This window comes from Rhipicephalus microplus, chromosome 1, assembly GCF_043290135.1.
Source record: "Rhipicephalus microplus isolate Deutch F79 chromosome 1, USDA_Rmic, whole genome shotgun sequence".
NCBI lineage: Eukaryota > Metazoa > Arthropoda > Arachnida > Ixodida > Ixodidae > Rhipicephalus > Rhipicephalus microplus.
Genome location: NC_134700.1, coordinates 6,317,167 through 6,336,207, shown reverse-complemented (window position 1 = coordinate 6,336,207; position 19,041 = coordinate 6,317,167). Strand labels below are relative to the sequence as shown.

Below are 19,041 nucleotides of genomic sequence, written 5' to 3'. Positions count from 1 at the left end.
GTGGCTGATAGTCCTTGTACCCCCCATAGCCCAGCATACCATAAGCTGCGCAAAGCAGACTCTCAGCCTCTGCAAAGGGGTGCTTGTTTGGACACTGACGGTATAGGTGAATAAAGTCTGCTCACGGACTCTAGCGGAGACGGCAATCTCAAGTTCACCATGGCAAATTGGGCGAAAAGTAGCTGCCAGTGGCAACGCAGATCTTAGTATTCATAATTGTGCCTAGGGTTTCACTTATGAAAGGGAGGGGGGGAGGCAAATGTTTACTGCAGCCAGGGGTGGATCCCGCCTCTCATTTTAGAAGGGGTGATTGCCTAAAGCAATACCAGAGAGGGGCGCTCAGTTACGACTTTTGTATTTACTAGCAGAAAAATACCTTTGCAGCATAAATACTATTAATGTGTACTCAGAGTGGTTTCCCTCATTTGTCCTAATTATTGATAGGAGGTTGACTACGAGCACTGAATTGAGGAAAGGGGGTTTCTGACAGACAGTTTGGGGGAAGGGGGCAATCGCCCCTACCGCCCTCCTTCCGGATTCGCCACTGACTGCAGCATCCTTATTGAGTCGGCGTATGTGGCTGACTTTGCAACCCCACGACTTGGGTCACTAGGTGGGGTAGCTGCCTCCACCTGCCCCCTTGTGTGCACGCCTATGTCACTATCTGTATTTAAGGCTTTCAACCCATGTATTTTGATATCTGTATTCCGGAATACTTTTCTGGGTATCTCTGCCCAGTTCTAGTACATTTTCAGCTAAAAGGAGGACACATAATTCAAAATTAATGCTGCGAATCGTGTGTATTGCTGAGAGCAATAGTCATTGGAATACACTAGGTGAAGTGTTCAGAATCTGGCAAGGGTCCCTCTTGCTGTAGTCATGCTGTTTGACCAAGGTTTTTTTCCCACCAAAGTTAGTGGGCTGTGTTTTTAATGTCGGAATTAGCTTGAGGGAAAGTGGTACAAAAACCATAGGTTGACTATTTTATGTTGTTAGCAGTTTGGTACCTCTGTGGCTAACTTCGTGTGTACACGGAGCCTATGTCCTTTTCTTTACTGGCTGCTTACATCAGAACGAATAATCCAACATGTCCAAGCTGTCCAGGTTGCGCTGATGCTGCACAAGCAACCTATAAACATGTACTGGTCAGCGTGATGTTGCCATAGTTTTTTTCACTGTGCCCACATTTGACTGAGAATGTTCATTTTTTGGAACTTCTGTGCAGTGTAAGTGTCGACTGTCCAACTCCTGTTCAAAGCATCTGCACTGCACTAAAGGTATAGCTGGGCAATGGTGTAAAATTATCTGCCTTTGCCGTTACTTTGAAAACATTGATTTACAGCTCCTGCATTGGTTTACAGCTTCTGATCTCAGCACAGCTTTTATTTATTTTTATTATACACATGGGCTCAGTGTAAACACACAAAGAAGCACCGACCGAAAAGTACAAAATGTAAAATAACTAATTTTTGTTATTTTTGACGGCAGCATCCAGGAACCGCGGAAGACACTGTATATTGTATGGCGACGATATCGAGATTTCGAGTACCTGCACAGTCACCTGCAAGGCAGGTACCACTATGTTGTCATCCCTCCTCTGCCTGAAAAGAAGGTATGTGTACCAGAGCGAGTCTTCTTTTGTCATATCTGGTTGGTTAGTTAGTTGGGAAGCTCTTCAGTGAACGATATTTGTATGGATAGAAAATTATATTGGTATGTGTGAAGGCCTACTTTCTTATACTGAATTGTTAAAGCCTTAAGGGTCTCGTTGCATGGCCTCTTGAGCAAAGCACGTAAGGCAAATTAATTAGTGCAAAAAAGTTATGTGACCTACATTATGGCTGACATGAAGGTTGTGGATGAAATCCCAGCTGCGGTGGCCACATTTGGATAAAAGTGAAAATGATCTAGCTGGTCAAAATTTCCGGAGCACTTCACTACAGCGTCCATCACACTTTAAATTTACTGCTACCGAGTGCCTTGACTAATTTTTGTAATTAGCTACTGTTACTTTGTAAGCCATGTTACTAAATTCATCTTCATTGTTGCTGTCTTTTTTACGTTTGTTACAACATGTTCAAGCTTTTCATTGTGATGGGTAGTGATAACAGAACTGAGCTGGCACATGCTCGCTTCGTCCTCTTCATCCACTGCTTTGCTCCTGCAGCCTGTCTGGTTGTAGAATGCAATAAATATGATGGGCTAGTATGTCACGTGACTAACAGTCACGTAACAACTAGTCAAGTTTTTAAATATAACGTAACAACATAACATAGCAACTAGTATTGTCGCTATAAATAACGCAAAATCTAGTCACAACGCGAAATCACGTGACATGTGGTTACTCAACAATAATTGTACAACTTGTAGTTACAGTGCTGAAATCATCTAACAGATAGTCAGATTATGAAAATCACGTAACATAAGGCAATAACTAGTCCAGGACTAAAGCTTCGTAACTTCACGTGATTTTAGTCTCACGTGACTAAAATCACGTGAGAAGGCGTAATGGCTAGTCATGTGACATGTTACAGCCCTAAACCATGTAACAACTTGTCACATGGCTCTAAATCATGCAACTGAAAGCTGCCTAAATTCAAGGGCTCATTTCCCCTTTCAGACAATATTGTAACTGCAAGCCACGTGACATGCGCCCACTAAAACCACATAACATTTGATCACATCACATGTTCCAGCTGATATCATGTAACAGCTAGTCACGTGAATAAAATCACAAAATATGCTTTTGGTGCACTGTTGTTACCACCCTGTCAATATCAGCCCTACGTACAAGCACATAAAAAAAGGCAAGGCATCGTCCTTCTCTGTTTTGTATGTGAACTGAATGGCGGGTTGTCCTCTGTTTAGTGCTTTGTTGAAGGCCTCCTGATTTATGCTTTTCAATATAACAAAAGTGTCATCAGGGTAACTACAGTGCATTTAATGGAAAAGGGTAATTATAAGGCCAGCTCACTTGTTTCGATATGCTCAATAACAAAGTTTGCCACGACAACATAAACACGACTTCTCATAGGGCATGCTTCAATTTGATTCCTTGAGCTTCCTGAATTTCGATTTTTCAAATGCACCTCCACGACCTCAATGGCCAGGAGTACAAGGACATTTGTAAAAAAGCAAATAAAATCAAAAGGCATCCTCACGCTGTCATCATCGAGGTGCTGCGTGCTCACATTAGTTGCAAACTGGTGAGAGCTCTTGATTGGCCTGGCATTGTTCTTGGTTAGTGGCCCTGCAATCCAACCAAAAGTTTGGACAAGTTGTAAGTTGGTTACCCAATAAACAGCATGATAGGACGAAGAAAACAACCTTCTTTGTGCACCTGAGGTAGATCGTAGGAGTCTGAACAAAATAGCTAACAATGTTGGATTTATATGCCTGTTGTGCAGTGTCTAGCGCTCTGTCTCGTCTCTTCTCCTGTCCCCTCCTGCTCTGTCGTTTGCGCTGGTAAGCAACCTTTACAGTGTTCGTAAATGTTTGACCAGCTGCCATTCTGCCTTGGTTGTCTGATCATGGCTCAGCTTCACAATGTACAAGGGATTGTTCAAAATGTACATCTTGTCCTCATACCGTATTTGCTCCACTCTAGGCCGACCCTGATTTTAAGCCAACCCCCAAAAGCCTGAAGCCCAGAAAAAAAAAACTTATCTTGAATATAGATCGAACGATACAGCGAAGACAGGGTTCACAAATTAACAAAGATAAAAGATTTATTCAACATGAAGATGAAACAAAGCAGTTGGTTCATGATGCAAATAACTCGAGAAACACCCTGATGCAAGTCCTCTTGCGTGCGTTTTTTTGTTGTCATATTTTTCTCGTTGCTTCTAGTTATTGGCATTATGAAGATGCCGCACTTGTTCCAAGTCATTGTCGCCGACTTCTTTCTCCCTGTGTTCAAACAGTGCACAATCCTCGGTGCCGTCAAGCGATTGGATATGCCGCACTTCAAAGAGTCATTCAGAGAGTGCATAATCAAAGTTCTAAGAGTCGTCGTCGCAGACTGCAGCCCCTCCAGCGACGCAACATTTTTTTTTTCGTCCACTCCAAGGTTTTACCTGGCTCGAGCATTGGACAACAACTCTGTGGCTAGGACAACTTTTCTTCTATAAGCATCATTAAATTGGCACCGCCTGTTTGGTTCCATTAAGCTACGCCACACACAGACCACTCTAAGCACAACTCCAACCGACAAACATCATCTTCAGCTTGACTATGCCCACTGCAGAGCAAAGGCCTCTCTCATGATCTGCCAATGAACCTAGTCTTGTACTTCCTGCTGTTAGACCTGCCAGCCTTTTCATCTCATTGGCCCACCTAACATTCTGTCTCCCCTTCGTGCGTTTCCTTCTATGGGAATCCAGTCAGTTACCCTCAATGACCAGCGGTTATCCTGCCTTCATGATACATGCCCGGCCCATGTCCATTTCTTCTTGATTTCAACTATGATATCCTAAACCCTGGTTTGTTCTCTTACCCACTTTGCTCTCTTCTTGTCTCTTAAGCTTACATCTATCATTTTCCTTTCCATCGCTCACTGCATTGTCCTCAACGTAAGTTGAACCCTCTTTGTAAGCCTCCAGGTTTCTGCTTGGTAGGTAAGTATTGGCAAGATGCTGCTGTTATATACCTTCCTCTTGACAGTTAGTGGTAGATTACCATGCATGATTTTAGGCTGCTTGGCGAGTGTGACTGCTTGGTGAAAAAGATGAAACCGAGCTTGGCAGCTTGGGTTTTTATAGCCACCAGTGGTGACGTAAGCCTCCAATGAAGCTGCAGTGGGACTGTCTCTTATCGGAAGCATGTTGCAGCAAGTGCCCGTGTCACGCCGGGCTAACCAGCAATGAGGCAGAGGCTGCGCAGGTTTCTATGCTGTGGTCACCACATCACTGCCCCCCCCCCCCCCCGCCCCCATAGAGTGTAGAGCCCTCATCATCATCATCAGCCTGACTACGTCCACTGCAGGACAAAGGCCTCTCCCATGTTCCGCCAGTTAACCCGGTCCTGTGCTTGCTGCTGCCAATTTATACCTGCAAACTTCTTAATCTCATCTGCCCACCTAACCTTCTGTCTCCCCCTAACCCGCTTCCCTTCTCTGGGAATCCAGTCAGTTACCCTTAATGACCAGCGGTTATCCTGTCTACGCGCTACATGCCCTGCCCATGTCCATTTCTTCGTCTTGATTTCAGCTATGATATCCTTAACCCCCGTTTGTTCCCTAATCCACTCTGCTCTCTTCTTGTCTCTTAAGGTTACACCTACCATTTTTCTTTCCATTGCTCGCTGCGTCGTCCTCAATTTAAGCTGAACCCTCTTTGTAAGTCTCCAGGTTTCTGCTCCGTAGCTAAGTACCGGCAAGATACAGCTGTTATATACCTTCCTCTTGAGGGATAGTGGCAAACTACCTGTCATAATTTGAGAGTGCTTGCCAAATGTGCTCCACCCCATTCTTATTCTTCTAGTTACTTCAATCTCGTGGTTCGGCTCTGCTGTTATTACCTGCCCTAAGTAGACATAGTCTTTTACAACTTCAAGTGCACTATTACCTATCTCGAAGCGCTGCTCCTTGCCGAGGTTGTTGTACATTACTTTCGTTTTCTGCAGATTAATTTTAAGACCCACCTTTCTGCTCTCCTTGTCTAGCTCCGTAATCATGAGTTGCAATTCGTCCCCCGAGTTACTCAGCAATGCAATGTCATCGGCGAAGCGCAGGTTACTAAGGTATTCTCCATTAACTCTTATCCCTAACTGTTCCCATTCTAGGCTTCTGAAAACCTCCTGTAAGCACGCGGTAAATAGCATTGGGGAAATTGTGTCCCCCTGCCTTACACCCTTCTTGATTGGTATTCTGTTGCTTTCTTTATGAAGCACTATGGTAGCAGTTGATCCCCTGTAGATTTCTTCCAGAATGTTTATATATACTTCATCTACGCCCTGATTCCGCAGTGTTTGCATGACGGCTGATATTTCTACTGAATCAAACGCTTTCTCGTAATCTATGAAGGCTATGTATAGGGGTTGGTTATACTCTGAGCATTTCTCTATTACCTGATTGATAGTATGAATGTGGTCAATTGTTGAGTAGCCTGTTCGAAATTCTGCTTGTTCCTTTGGTTGATTGAATTCTAATGTTTTCTTTACTCTGTTAGCAATTACCTTTGTAAATAGCTTGTATACTACAGAGAGCAAGCTGATCGGCCTGTAATTCTTCAAGTCCTTGTCATCTCCTTTCTTATGTATTAAGATGATGTTAGCGTTCTTCCAAGACTCTGGTACTCTTCCCGTCAGGAGACACCTCGTAAACAGGGTGGCTAGTTTTTCTAACACAATCTGTCCTCCATCTTTCAGCAGATCTGATGTTACCTGATCCTCACCAGCAGCTTTGCCCCTTTGCATGCTCTCCAAAGCTTTCCTGACTTCTTCTATCATTACTGGTGGGGTGTAATCTGGGTTACTGCTAGTTCTTATAGTATTAAGGCCGTGGTTGTCATGGCTACTGTACAGATCTCTGTAAAACTCCTCTGCTATTTTAACTATCCTATCCATATTGGTAGTTATTTTGCCTTCTTTGTCCCTTAGTGCATACATTCGATTTTTGCCTATCCCAAGTTTCCTCTTCAATGCTTTGACACTTCCTCTGTTTTTCAGAGCGTGTTCAATTCTCTCCATGTTATACCTTCTTACATCGCATACCTTACGTCTATTAATCAACTTGGAAAGCTCTGCAAGTTCTATTTTGTCTGTTGTACTTGACACTTTCATGATTTGACGCTTCTTAATTAGGTTCTTCGTTTCCTGGGAAAGCTTGCCAGTGTCCTGTCTAACTACCCTGCCTCCAACTTCCACTGCACACTCCGTAATGATACTCGTTAGATTATCATTCATTGTATCTACGCTAAGGTTGGTTTCCTCACTAAGAGCCGAGTACCTGTTCTGCAGCGACACTCTGAATTCCTGTACTTTCCCTCTCAGTGCTAGCTGATTGATTGGCTTCTTGCGTATCAGTTTCTGTCGTTCCTTCTTCAAGTCTAGGCGAATTCGAGACCGTACTATTCTATGGTCACTGCATCGTACCTTGCCAATCACTTCCACATCCTGTACGATTCCAGGTTGTGCACTCATTATAAAGTCTATTTCGTTCTTATTTTCGCCATTAGGGCTCCTCCATGTCCACTTGCGGTTTTCTCGTTTTCGGTAGAAGGTATTCAAAATCCGTAAATTATTGCGTTCTGCGAATTCTACTAGTAGCTCTCCTCTGGCGTTTCTAGGACCGATGCCATAATCTCCTACTGCCTGGTCTCCAGCCTGCTTCTTCCCTACCTTTGCATTAAAGTCGCCCATCACTATAGTATACTGTGTTTTTACCTTACTCATTGCCGATTCCACGTCTTCATAGAAGCTTTCAACTGAAGCGTCATCATGGCTGGATGTAGGCGCGTAAGCCTGTACTACCTTCATCTTGTATCTTTTATTCAGTTTAATTACGATACCTACCACCCTTTCATTAATGCTATAGTATTCCTCTATGTTGCCAGCTATGTTTCTGTGAATTAGGAACCCCACTCCCAGTTCTCTTCTGTCTGCCAAGCCCCTGTAGCAAAGGACGTGCCCATTCTGTAGCACCGTATAGGCCTCATCTGTCCTCCTAACCTCACTGAGCCCTATTATATCCCATTTAACACCCTCTAGCTCCTCGAATAGTACAGCTAGACTTCCCTCACTAGATAAGGTTCTAGCATTAAACGTTGCCAAGTTCAAGTTCCAATGGCAGCCTGTCCGGATCCAGAGATTCTTAGCACCCTCTGCTGCGTTGCAGATCTGACCGCCGCCATGGTCAGTTGCTTCGCAGCTGCTGGTGACTGAGGGTCGTGAGTTATTTGACGTAAGCATGTGGGAGGTAGTGGCCAGGTACTGCACCAGGGTGGCCAATCCTTCTCTGGTGAGGGAGTGCGTTCTCGGCAGTGTTTGCCGGTGAGGCCGCACCCCAGGCCTCTTAATGCAGTTCCATCAACACGCGGATTTTTTATTTTTTTTTTAATCCGGTTGGGAACTGCGCGGTACCGGGATTTGAACCACGGACCTCTTGCATGCGAGGCGGATGCTCTAACCACTATGCCATCGCCGCCATAGGGGTAGAGCCCTCAGGGTCTGACTAAATCTGGGAAGTGTACCAGACGTCCAGAGTGTATTGTGAAAGGAGCGAGCTGTGACATCGGTGGCTGTGAAAGAATGCCTGTGGAAGGAGTGGCGCTGCCTGGTTTGCTCACAGCGATGTATGTGGGCTTGAGTTGGTCAATCGAGACAGGGACGTCGTTGCTGTTCAGGCGCAAAGGGACGTTCTTGTCATCCCAAGGGACGACTAGGTAGGGTCCACTGTAGGGTGACTGAAAGGGCTGACGGATGGTGTCGTCGTGGAGGAAAGTGTGCGTGCATGATGCTAGCTTCTTGAACACAAAAGGTGTAGGCTTGTTGTGGTAGGCTGCAAGTGATGGGTGTAAAGTGGCGATGGTGCATTGGAGCTGGGCGGCAAAGTTGATGGGGTCTGACCTCGTAGTGCTGGATGGCAGAGCTGCCAGAAATTCAGCTGGGAGACAGAGTGGTTCCCCGTAGACGAGCTCTGCTGGGGTAGCGTGGATGTCCGGCTTGAAGGTTGCACGATGACCGAGGATGATAAATGGGACGGCCTCGAGCCAGGATGAGTCCGGATAGCACATGATGGCTGTCTTGAATTGTTGGTGGAAACGCTTGATCATTCTGTTGGTGTAGGGGTGGTAACTGATGGTCCTAAAGCGTTCAAAACGGATAGTCAGTCCGAGGAACCTGAATAGGTGCGACCGTTACTGCCTTCCTTGATTGACGGTTACACAGTGGGGGGGCGCTGAGACGAGCAATCCAGCCGATAAAGAGTCTGGCATGAAATGGGTGAGGAGCATGGTGGTGCAGAAGACGGCTTTGCCTTCTTGAAAGGTTTTCGCTAACGTTGGTGTCCACGTGGTAGGTTGGTTTTCTTGTAGCCTAGCCAAAGCATCAAGGAGGTGAGCCTCATGCCTGTGAAAAAAAAAAACGGCCGTAGAAGTTCAGCATGCCAAGTAAACGGTGCAAGTCTTTAGCAGTGATGGGTCGAGGGTAATTTTGCAGGTCCTAGATGCGTTGGGGCAAGGGCCGAGTTTCCTCACATAAAACTTTGTGGCCAAGGAAACGGACGATGGCAGCGCCTAGCATGTTTTTTTGAATATTGACGAGCATACAGTTGTCATTGAGGCATTCGAACAGCAGACGAAGGTGCCAGTGGTGCTCTTCGGCGTTGTAGGAAAATACCAGATGTCGTCAAGGTAAACGAAGAAGAAGTCGTGGCCACAGACGACTTCGACTATGAAGCACTGAAAGGCTTGTCCAGCGTTCCGCAGGCTGAAGCTCATGAAGAGAAATACAAACAAGCCAAAGGGCGTAATTATTGCCATCTTTGGGACGTAATCTGAATTGACGGGTATCTGTGTGTAGGCCTTCAAAGCCTAAAAGGGAGAACACATTCATGAATGCGATGGGCGAAGTCTTGTATGTGGTGGATGGGGTACCTGTACGGGATGGTGCACGTGTTCAGGGTGGGGTAGTTTTCACAAAGCCAGCCTTCAGTCTTCTTCGGGACAAGGTGGAGTGGGGAGGCCCATGGGCTGTCAGAGTGGCAGGCTATTTCTTCGTTGAGCATGGCCTCGAATTCTGCTTTGGTGATGTGCATGCAGTCCGGGGCAAAGCAACAGGCCCGGCAAAAAAAACCAGGGAGCCTGAAGTGGTGCGGATGTAGTGCATGGTGGTGTGCTGCACCTTGCATGCCAATGCACTGGGCCGCATCAATCGAGGAAATTCAGCATATCGTATGGCGAGTTATTAGCAAACTGTGTATTCATTCATTTTTTATTCCCTAAGGGCCCCAAAAAGGGGCATTACATAAGGGTGGGTTCACAAAAATATAGAAAGAAAAAGTTATGGTGAGAGAAGTGCATATGCTTCTTCGATAAACTCGGATGAGTATGTGATAGTAACAATGTCATAGGGAAGGCCATTCCAATCTACAGCTACACGAGGAAAAAAGATGAAAAAATGACAGTGCGCACTTTGTGGGCAAGGAACATTTAAAGATAGACCGGTGTGATGGGACACTTGTGCTGGTGTTGAGATGTGTGGTGCGATGGCAGGAAAACTGTAAAAAAATCTGTGATTTAATGATAAGCTGATAATATGGCACCTGTAGAAAACAGATGATAAGTAGGAGAATGTTTTTAATGATTATATGCTGATATCGTATGAATATACGGAGTGAGTGAACCTAGCAGCACGATTTTTAAAAAGTAAAAGGTTCAAGAGTTCCAGAAAGAGGCAAGGTAAGCTTCGTGTAGAAGTTTCGTGTGGACACCAGATTGAAAAAGCGTATTAGAGTTTAGGTCTAATAAACGATGTGTATGCTAGAAGTAGTATGTGGGGCGGAGCTTTAGTTAGGTGACGTTTGAGAAAACCTATCTTTTCGTTAGCAGATGCTATGATATTGTCAATACGTGAGCACCAATCAAGGTCGCTGGTTATAGTGACTCCTAAGTATTTGAACGATTTGATTGATAAGATGGGTTCATCATGTATTATGTAAGATGAGATAAGGGGAGTGCGACGACGGGTTATTGGCATAACCTTGCTCTTTGAAGGGCTCAGATTATCACCAGTCATCACACTAGTTTTGGATATTAATGAGGTTAGTTTGAAGCTAAATTTGGTCATTTGTATTATATATGGTACGATAAACAACACAATTGTCAGTAAATATGCGAATATCACCAGAGGCACAAAGAGGTAGGTCAATAATATATATTAAGAAAAGGAGGGGACCTAACACAGAACTTTGGGGGAGGCTTGATGTTACTGGAACTAGGTTAGAAGAATTGTTTATTTGCACAAATTGAGAGCAGTTGGTAAGAAATTGCTTGAACGTTAGGGTGAAGGCCGAGGTGTGAAAGTTTAACAGTAGCCCCTGATGAGCTACCTTGTCAAATGCCTTAGCAAAGTGGAGGAAAACAATATCAGTCTATGTATTAATGTCGAGGTTGAATAGTAGATCATGAACAAAGATAGCTAATTGAGTTTCACATGATAGTCCTTTTCGGAACCCGTGCTGTGAAGAAAGAAAAAAGTTATTGGAGTAAAAAAAATCTATTATGTGAGAACATATGACATGTTCCATAAGCTTGCAAGGGATGCTTGTTATGGAAATAGGGTGGTAGTTTAGAGGTTATATTTTATTGGCCTGACTTGTCGATCGGGATGACCTTCCCCACCTTCCATTCTTTTCCCAGGTTACCTATGTTTAACGACTGAGAAAAAAGCAAAGTTACAAAGGAAGCAGGAACGGTTTTGGTATTTTTTAGGAGTTTTGGTGTAATTTTGTCAGAGCGAGCAGATGATGACAATATACCTTATCAAGTACCTTGATGCTTGGCTGTTGGGCGGTCGTTTGCTGGTCTGGTGTGGAATGTCCCGTTGTCGAGTTAATGAGCTGGTCATTACGGTAGTCGGGAAGGAGATTGTAGTGAGCTAAAAAGTCTGAGATTAACTCGGGGACGTCGATAATGACAAAGTTCCAGTGAAAATCGCTACATGGGTTCTTGAACTGGATGTGCAGGCGCAGCAAGCCTTACATCTTGATTATGAAGCCGTTTGCCGCGCTGAGCTTGAAAAATTTTGGCAGTCGAGAACTTTGAATATGGGATCACGGGTAGTAGCAAAAGTCGGAGAACAGCTGTCCACCTAGTTCATGATTTGGTTGGGGACGAAGATGGACGGCCTCTGGGTTGACTGCTTGCGGCAGTCTCTATAAGCTTGTAGCGACGTGACAGCGTCCGACATAGACGTGTCGTCGTCGCTGGTTTAATGGTAGGACGAGACGCATTGGAAGCGGGCTGCCAAAATAGAGCAGCGGCCATGGTGTCCAGCCAGCTACAGGCTAGGCTATTCTAGGCACCTCGCCCCACGAGCCACCAGCGCTCGTCTTCTTTTTCTCTATCCTGCTGGCCGCCACTAGCACTACGCTACAAGGGCTCCCCGCCTAGCGTGTTATGCGATAAAAAAAAAAAGAATGTAAAACATGCTAGAAGAACATAACACCATGTACGTGGCAATTTTTAGAGTGTCCACTGATAAGTCCAAATCTCGTCAGGGTGGATGGCATTAGGAGGAGTCCGACAGTTCCGGTGGATGGCACTGGGAACCATGCAGCGGTCGAGGACCTTGATGATTGCGTGTCGTCGTGAGCAGCAAGCAAATCAGAAGGGTGTGTTAGAAATGGAGTTGGTGGAAGTAGTGCGGACGCCGTGGTCTACGTCATGCCAATCATCGTGCGTTGCAGCTTCTTGAGCCCCAACAACAGTGTGTCTTGTGACAGCGGAATGCATGTTTTGGATAGACCACTGGTCGTGCACTGCACATAGACGTGATGCTGCCCCTCCTGTTTTCACAAGAAGGTGGGGGTAATGCGGAATGGTTGTTCGCGACACTGGCTGGTACCTGCTTTAAGGATTGGTTACAGGGCGTGTGACCTGGCTCTTCAGACAGGTGAGAGGGAATACTCGCAGGCATGTCTGGAAAACCCTGGCTGCCCCTTGAGGGATTTGAGAACCCGAGGTTGGGCTGACAGCCTATGAGGGTTTCAGCAGCCGGCACCAGTGTATTGGGAAGGCTGATGGCATGAGGCGCGACAGCGGGCTCTAACTCTATAGTGGGCATCGTGTCACGGCCTTCCACACGTGTTGGAACAGGCGTGGGTTCTGCAGTCGGATGAGCTGGCATGGCTGGGGTCGTCGAAACACTTAAGGCAGACAATGCAGCTGAGCAGGTTTCTGCAGTGAATCCGACTATGCGTGGGGCAGCGGCCAGCGTCGAATCCGTGATTGAGAGAGGTGGCATATCCGGCACGCCGGAGGCAACATCCATGGACTCCGGGGCTGCGGGTCTCCGGAACAACGGGTCGATTGGCATGGAAGGTCAGTCTTAGTTACCTGTTTGGCCAGTCATTGTTGGCAGAGGAACGGTCTGGACTAGCTGTGGTGCGAAGGCGTCCTGGATGGTGATGAGCCAAGTGCAATTGTGTTGCTTTTGGGAGAAGTATCCCATTTGATGCCGTAAAGCTTGAGCACAGCGTCTCACAGATCATCGTACGGGCGAGGGCTCCAGGAGATGTAGGTGAAGCAGTGTTTGAGGTAATGTGGGAGATGATATTCCAATACCTCGTACATGAACTCTTGGATCCATATGCCGTTGCCATCCAAGGCCGCCGCGAACTTCTCAAACCATGATTCTAGGCGAGATGTCTAAAATGGTGGCAGTGGTGGGTCGAATTGGGGCTGCCAGACTTGCGCTGGCTGGAACGTGTAGGTGGAGCTCGGTGACAGTTGTGCAGCGTCGGTCACTTTTTCGTGTGTCCGTTGGCGCGATGTGACTTGACTTTGGCGCGACGTGACGGCATCCGACATTGACGTGCTGTTGTCGCTGGTTTAATGGAAGGACGAGACGTACAGAGCAGCGGCTGTACTGTCCAGCTAGCCAGGAGCTAGGTTGTTCTAGGGGCCACAAGCCGCCAGCGCTCGTCTTCATTTTTTCTAGCTGGCTGGCCCCCACTAGCGTTACGCTACAAGGTTCTGTTGTCATTTTTCGAATGTCACACAGAACAGGGTGATTGATATTGTCAGGCTTTGTCACTGAAGTGTCGGTGGTAGTAGCACATACCGTTGATGTTAGATTGCAGCGATGAGGTGGTGCTATGGTTGCTGCTTTGCAAATGGCGGCAATGTTACATCAAGAGATGTTCACTCAGGTGTTGTTGAATGGAGGTGAACCATCGGTCGATCGATACAGCGCACAAGCTCTGGTTGTTCAGCGGTGCGGTGACAGCCTAGATGGTAGGCGAAAACTGTGGCCTCAACAACACAATCTGAAGTCTCCGCAAGTTCATTGAGAGTTAGCGTTACCTGAGCCTGTAGAATTAGAATAGCCCATGCGTGCGGCGGGAGTTGGAGCCAAAGTGTTAACAGGAAAGAATCCTGGACTTGCATGTTGCCTGCAAGCACATGCATGTGGCAAAGGAGCTGCGAAGGTGTGCACTCGGCAAGCTCTGCAGACTGAATTTGTCGGTATCTTCTGTTCTTCTGAGAATGACAAGCGGCAGATAAGTGCTGTCTTCAGGTGCTCGTACAGGTTGGTTGTTTGTGGGTTGGCAAGTACATTAATGACCTCATTGACGAAATGTGCATTCAGGTGGGCGACAATGTAATTATAGAGGGTCTGGTCTTGCGTGATGCGCGCCATCAAAAACTTGGCCTCGTTGGGCAAACTATATTTTAGGCGAGTCCACCCAAAACAGCGGAAGCTTGACAGCAACACGTCAGGAAGCAGCGTGTGAGATGGCTTCTGTAGGAGCTGCAACGTCCTCAATGAAGCCGGTAGGCACGAACTCGTTTGCGCCAGCATTGCGAGATTGCTGCTGTTGCTGGGTCTGAAGTTGTTGCACTCGATGGTGGAGAGCAGTGAGGGCTTCTGAGTCAAACATGCTGGTGCGGTTAGTTCGTTTTTCGGGTTACCAGATGTGGTATGCCGTGTCGATAGGACACATCATAACATAAAATGTAACAATTGTTCATTAACGTGATAGCAGCAGTGGGGCAAGCATGCCGACAATGCGCTTGAATGGTTAGAGAAACAGTGATGAAACCGAGCTTGGGAACTTGAGTTTTATAGCCACCAGTGGTGACATGAGCCTCCGGTGAAGCTGTGGTGACGCTGCCTCTTTAAGAAAGCGTGTTGAAGCAAGTGGCCGAGTCACGCCGGGCTAACCAGTGATGAGATGGAGGCTGCGCAGGTTTGTGCACAGTGGTCGCCACAAGGCGATTAGCATGCTTTTGCACACAAAGGTTGAAAACACTGAGGAAGTCAGCCCAAAGAACAGCTTCGAAGACATCAAGAATGTAAATCCAGCAAATCATACAGCGCAGTACAAGGTCAAGTTTGAGAGAGCGTAGGTCATATGTGCGGGTGGCGGAATCGTTCATCGCTTACAGTGGGCAGGTCTGTTGCGATGGTGATCTGCACATGAGACCCACATGACTCTAACATGGGCTTCTGTTTTGACAAGGAAGCAAGTGTTCGTGATCTTATAAGAAGCAGAAAAGGTGGCATGACTTTCGACCAGTACCACTAGTTGCCGTCTGTAGCCAGTCGTCGAATTTCCTGACCAAGAGCACACGCGTGCGCATTTGCAAGTAGAGGCACTGAATAGGCTGTGGTATCGGCATACGGTCGAGGATGAGCCATCCCACAGTGCATTGGTTAGTCAAAGTCTTGGAGAGCTTGGGGGCATCGAGAAGTGACTATATAACTGCAACTTGAATGACGATCGACAATGCGAAAGTATGAAGTCATTGAGACTTCTGACTAGGGCATCCAAACAATGCTCACGAGTTCGAGATCTGCAGTGATGGAGCAAGTGCGTCTACTGGGACATCTCCTGCAGCCATGAGAAACGGGACCATGCTCTACAGTAAGCGTTGGAAAAACAACTCACATAACAGCTTTCCTCTTGAGAACCCACCAAGGAGCTGGCGCATGTGTTGCAGGAGTTGTGATGGGCGATGGTCACCAAACTTTGTAACCATAGCTCTGCTGGGGTCGGATAAGACTTTCGGGAAATGATAGCTGCCTTTAACGTGTTGTAGAGATATGACTCGGGTGCAGTAATGCTAAAATATTAGCTACGTCCGGAGGTAAGGAGGACGCCACATGTCAATACTTGGTCTGTTGGGCGGGGGATTTGCCGTTGACGAAAGTGCGCTAGGTCTTGCTCGGGCGTCAGGATTAGTAGGAAGGGTGGAAGAGCTGATGGTATCCGTGCATAATGGTTGGGGCTGTATGTTCATCAGGTCACCATTACCTGTCCGAGCAAGCACAAGAAAGATCCAGTTATAGGAGCATTTAGTTTCTAACTGTGTTTTATTATTCTTGCACTGCACCCGCTACGTATCCGAATGTCAACTTCTTCCTTGACGGGCACAGCATGCTGAGGCGCTACAAGTATAATCTTCAAAATAACTAAACAAACAGATATTCCCGTTCAAATAAATAACATTGCAAACAAAAAGATTCAAGTTTCATTTCAATTACCGGTGTTCTCTTTAGCTTGTGATAACAAATTGCAACACAGCTATTTTTTTTCAGTGCAGTGACCTTTCACTTTAGCCAACTTTTTTCTGTGGTTGAGGACGCAGCCTCGCGTGTCTGATAATTAAAGCACGTGATGCATGGTGCTTACAACTATTTCAATTTCCGAATGTTAAAAAACTTCAATGTCTGAAAATCTATGTTGCCATTGCAAGGATTGAAATTAAGGAGGGGGAAAGGGGTCTAACAAAAGAAAACATTGTCGCAAAAATTTCGCTGCTACTTCTCAGACCACATTGATTGTGTGCATTACACAGAAACTATGTCGAATTATGTCCAAAATTTCATGCGCTGAAAGACATCAATCGTTTAATTGTGCGGGCATGCATCTGATTTAAAGACATCGCAATCGAATTGCGAACCACCGATCGTGTGCTACACGTGCCACCGAATACCGTGAGCGGGCCAAGGTGTACTTGATCGCGAACGACATCCTGAGCGACAAGCAGACAGCTGTATTTTTGACATGCTGTGGTCCACAGACTTATTCTCTGCTACAAGGCCTCCTAGCACCAAGCAGGCCCGCCCAAGCATAAATGACTGAAATTTTTACCACACTTGGCATGCACTACGTCCCTCGCATATCAGAAGTAATGGCTAGTTTCAAGTTTTTCTCAAGGCATCGAAAAGAGGGGGAGACCGTGACTACATTGCCTCGTTGAAGAAATTAGCTGAAGACTGCAACTTTGCAAGATTTCGAGAGCACATGTTGAGCAACCAGATTGTCAGCAGAATTAATAACGTAATCATGCAAACACAGCTGCTGGAAACGACGGGTTTCACCTTCGAAACTGCGAAAGTCACCGTCGTAGCTATGGAGGCTGCGTGTAAAACTTCACGTGCATTGAGCTGTCAGCAAGCACAGCTACTATCTGACGAAGCTCCGGAGCAAGTGAACGTTGTCGCCTCGGGAAAAAATTATAGCTGTTACTTTCGTTGCAGGGGAGCTCATTCTACATGTTGGTGTAGGCACAGCAGCAAAATCTGTCTCAACTGCCGTCAAAAAGGGCATCTTGCAAGAGTTTGCAGGGTTCAGCCGGGCAGCAGAAATTTCGACCGGAGCCAGTCTAGTCGCAGCCGGTCTATCGCGTGAACAACCTGGATGACCTGCCTGACTCTGTTGAAGACCTTGAAGTTTTCGACGTGTGGATGCTTCACATAGCTAGTTCGAAGCCAATGCGCATAGCGGTTGAAGTTAACGGCGTAACGCTCGATATGAAGTTGGACACTGGCGCTAGTGTGTCGACCATTGATGATGGCAAGTTCGCCGAGGTTTTTCTGTCCGTGCCGTTGGAGCCATCGAGTGTACATGTGAGAAGCTTTTTGGCGACATGAAACGCAACCAAGGAAAGCTGGGAGCAATGGTCAAATTTGGTGACAAGGAGCGTTAGCTACCACTATTTGTTGTGAAAGGGGCGTGTCCTACACTGTTTGGATGGATGAAGCTGGATGCAGGCCTTCAAGCTAGGCATCGCTCAGACAGAGGGAGTCAGCGTCATGAAGTCTACGAAAGACCTGGTAAGCCAATATCTCGAAGTTTTTTCAGAGCAGCTTGGCACCATTGCAGCTTCTATATCTGTACAAAAGGGCGCGAAGCCGCGTTTTGTCAAGGCACATACGATACCATTTACTTTGCATGATCGGGTTTTCATAGAACTACAGAGGATGGAACTGGAAGGCGTTATCAAATTGGTGAAGACTTCTCAGTGGGTCGCGCCCATCGTTACTGTATTGAAGCGCGACAGACGGGTTCCGGTCTGCAACGATTTTAAGACTATCATAAACCCAATGACAGTCGTCGAGTCCTACCCTATTCCTAGGATTGAGGAACTTTTTGCGCTGCTAACAAGGGGCAAAAAGTTGACAAAGCTTGACTTGCAAGATACCTACCAGCAGGTCTCACTCGTTGAGGAATGCAAAGAGCTAGTCATCATTAACACTCTGAAGCGGTTATACTGATTCACAAGGCTGCCATTCGCGGTTTTATCAGCTCCAGCTATATTTCAGCCAGAGATGGAAAATCTTTTGCTCGACTTTGACCATGTCGTAGTGCACTTTGACGATATTCTGGTCACAGGAATCAGTGACAAAAAGCATAGGGAAAACTTGGGCCGAATGTTGAATCACCTGAAAACCGCGGGATTGTGACTGAAGTTATCCAAAAGCGAATTTTCGAAACCAGAAGTCCAGTGCTTCCAGAAGTCCAGTCCAGGAGGGAAGGAAGGAAGGAAAATAGAAGGAATAGAACAGCAGGGAAGTTAACCAGCCTATAGACAGCCGGTTTGCTACCCTGCACATGGGAGGGGGATGAGGGAGATGAAAGGTAGAGAGCAGAGAGCGAAGAGAGATAAACACAGCACATTCGGCAGCACACGCGCACATAGTTCAAGCAGTACTTATGCAGCTGGCATTTCGGGGCCGTCACGGACAACAAACCACTGCTCAGCCTGCTCGCAGCTGACAAACCAGTTCCCGAATCCTCTTCTCTGAGAGTGCTAAGGTGGGCCTTGCTGATGTCGGGGTACAGTTACGACCTGATGTATAGGCCGGGTTCACAAATTGCACATGCCAATAGGTTAACACGGCTACCTCTGCCAAGTGCCGATTTTGTTGTTGACTGCCCTGCCGATATATCCAAGGATGCTGTCGTCAAATGCTGTTGCGGCAGTCACCTCTAGAGACCCAGTGCTGTTGCAAGTAAGAGCAGCATTGTGGTCAGGCTGCCAGATAAACATAGGGTTTGAGGGAAGACCCTAAGAGACGCGCTTTAAGAAG

The 19,041-nt window shown here is 46.6% G+C and overlaps 1 protein-coding gene across 6 annotated transcripts in view; it reads left to right on the top strand.

The window, feature by feature from the left end:
* The window catches only part of LOC142767442 (sorting nexin-4-like), a 284,030-nt gene that overhangs the window by 7,171 nt on the left and 257,818 nt on the right, over positions 1-19,041 (top strand). For all 6 annotated transcript variants that reach the window (XM_075869125.1, XM_075869115.1, XM_075869139.1 and 3 more), the window contains one exon: positions 1,489-1,612. In XM_075869125.1, the coding sequence (XP_075725240.1) occupies positions 1,489-1,612 (124 nt within the window). The remainder of the gene's footprint in view (positions 1-1,488; positions 1,613-19,041) is intronic.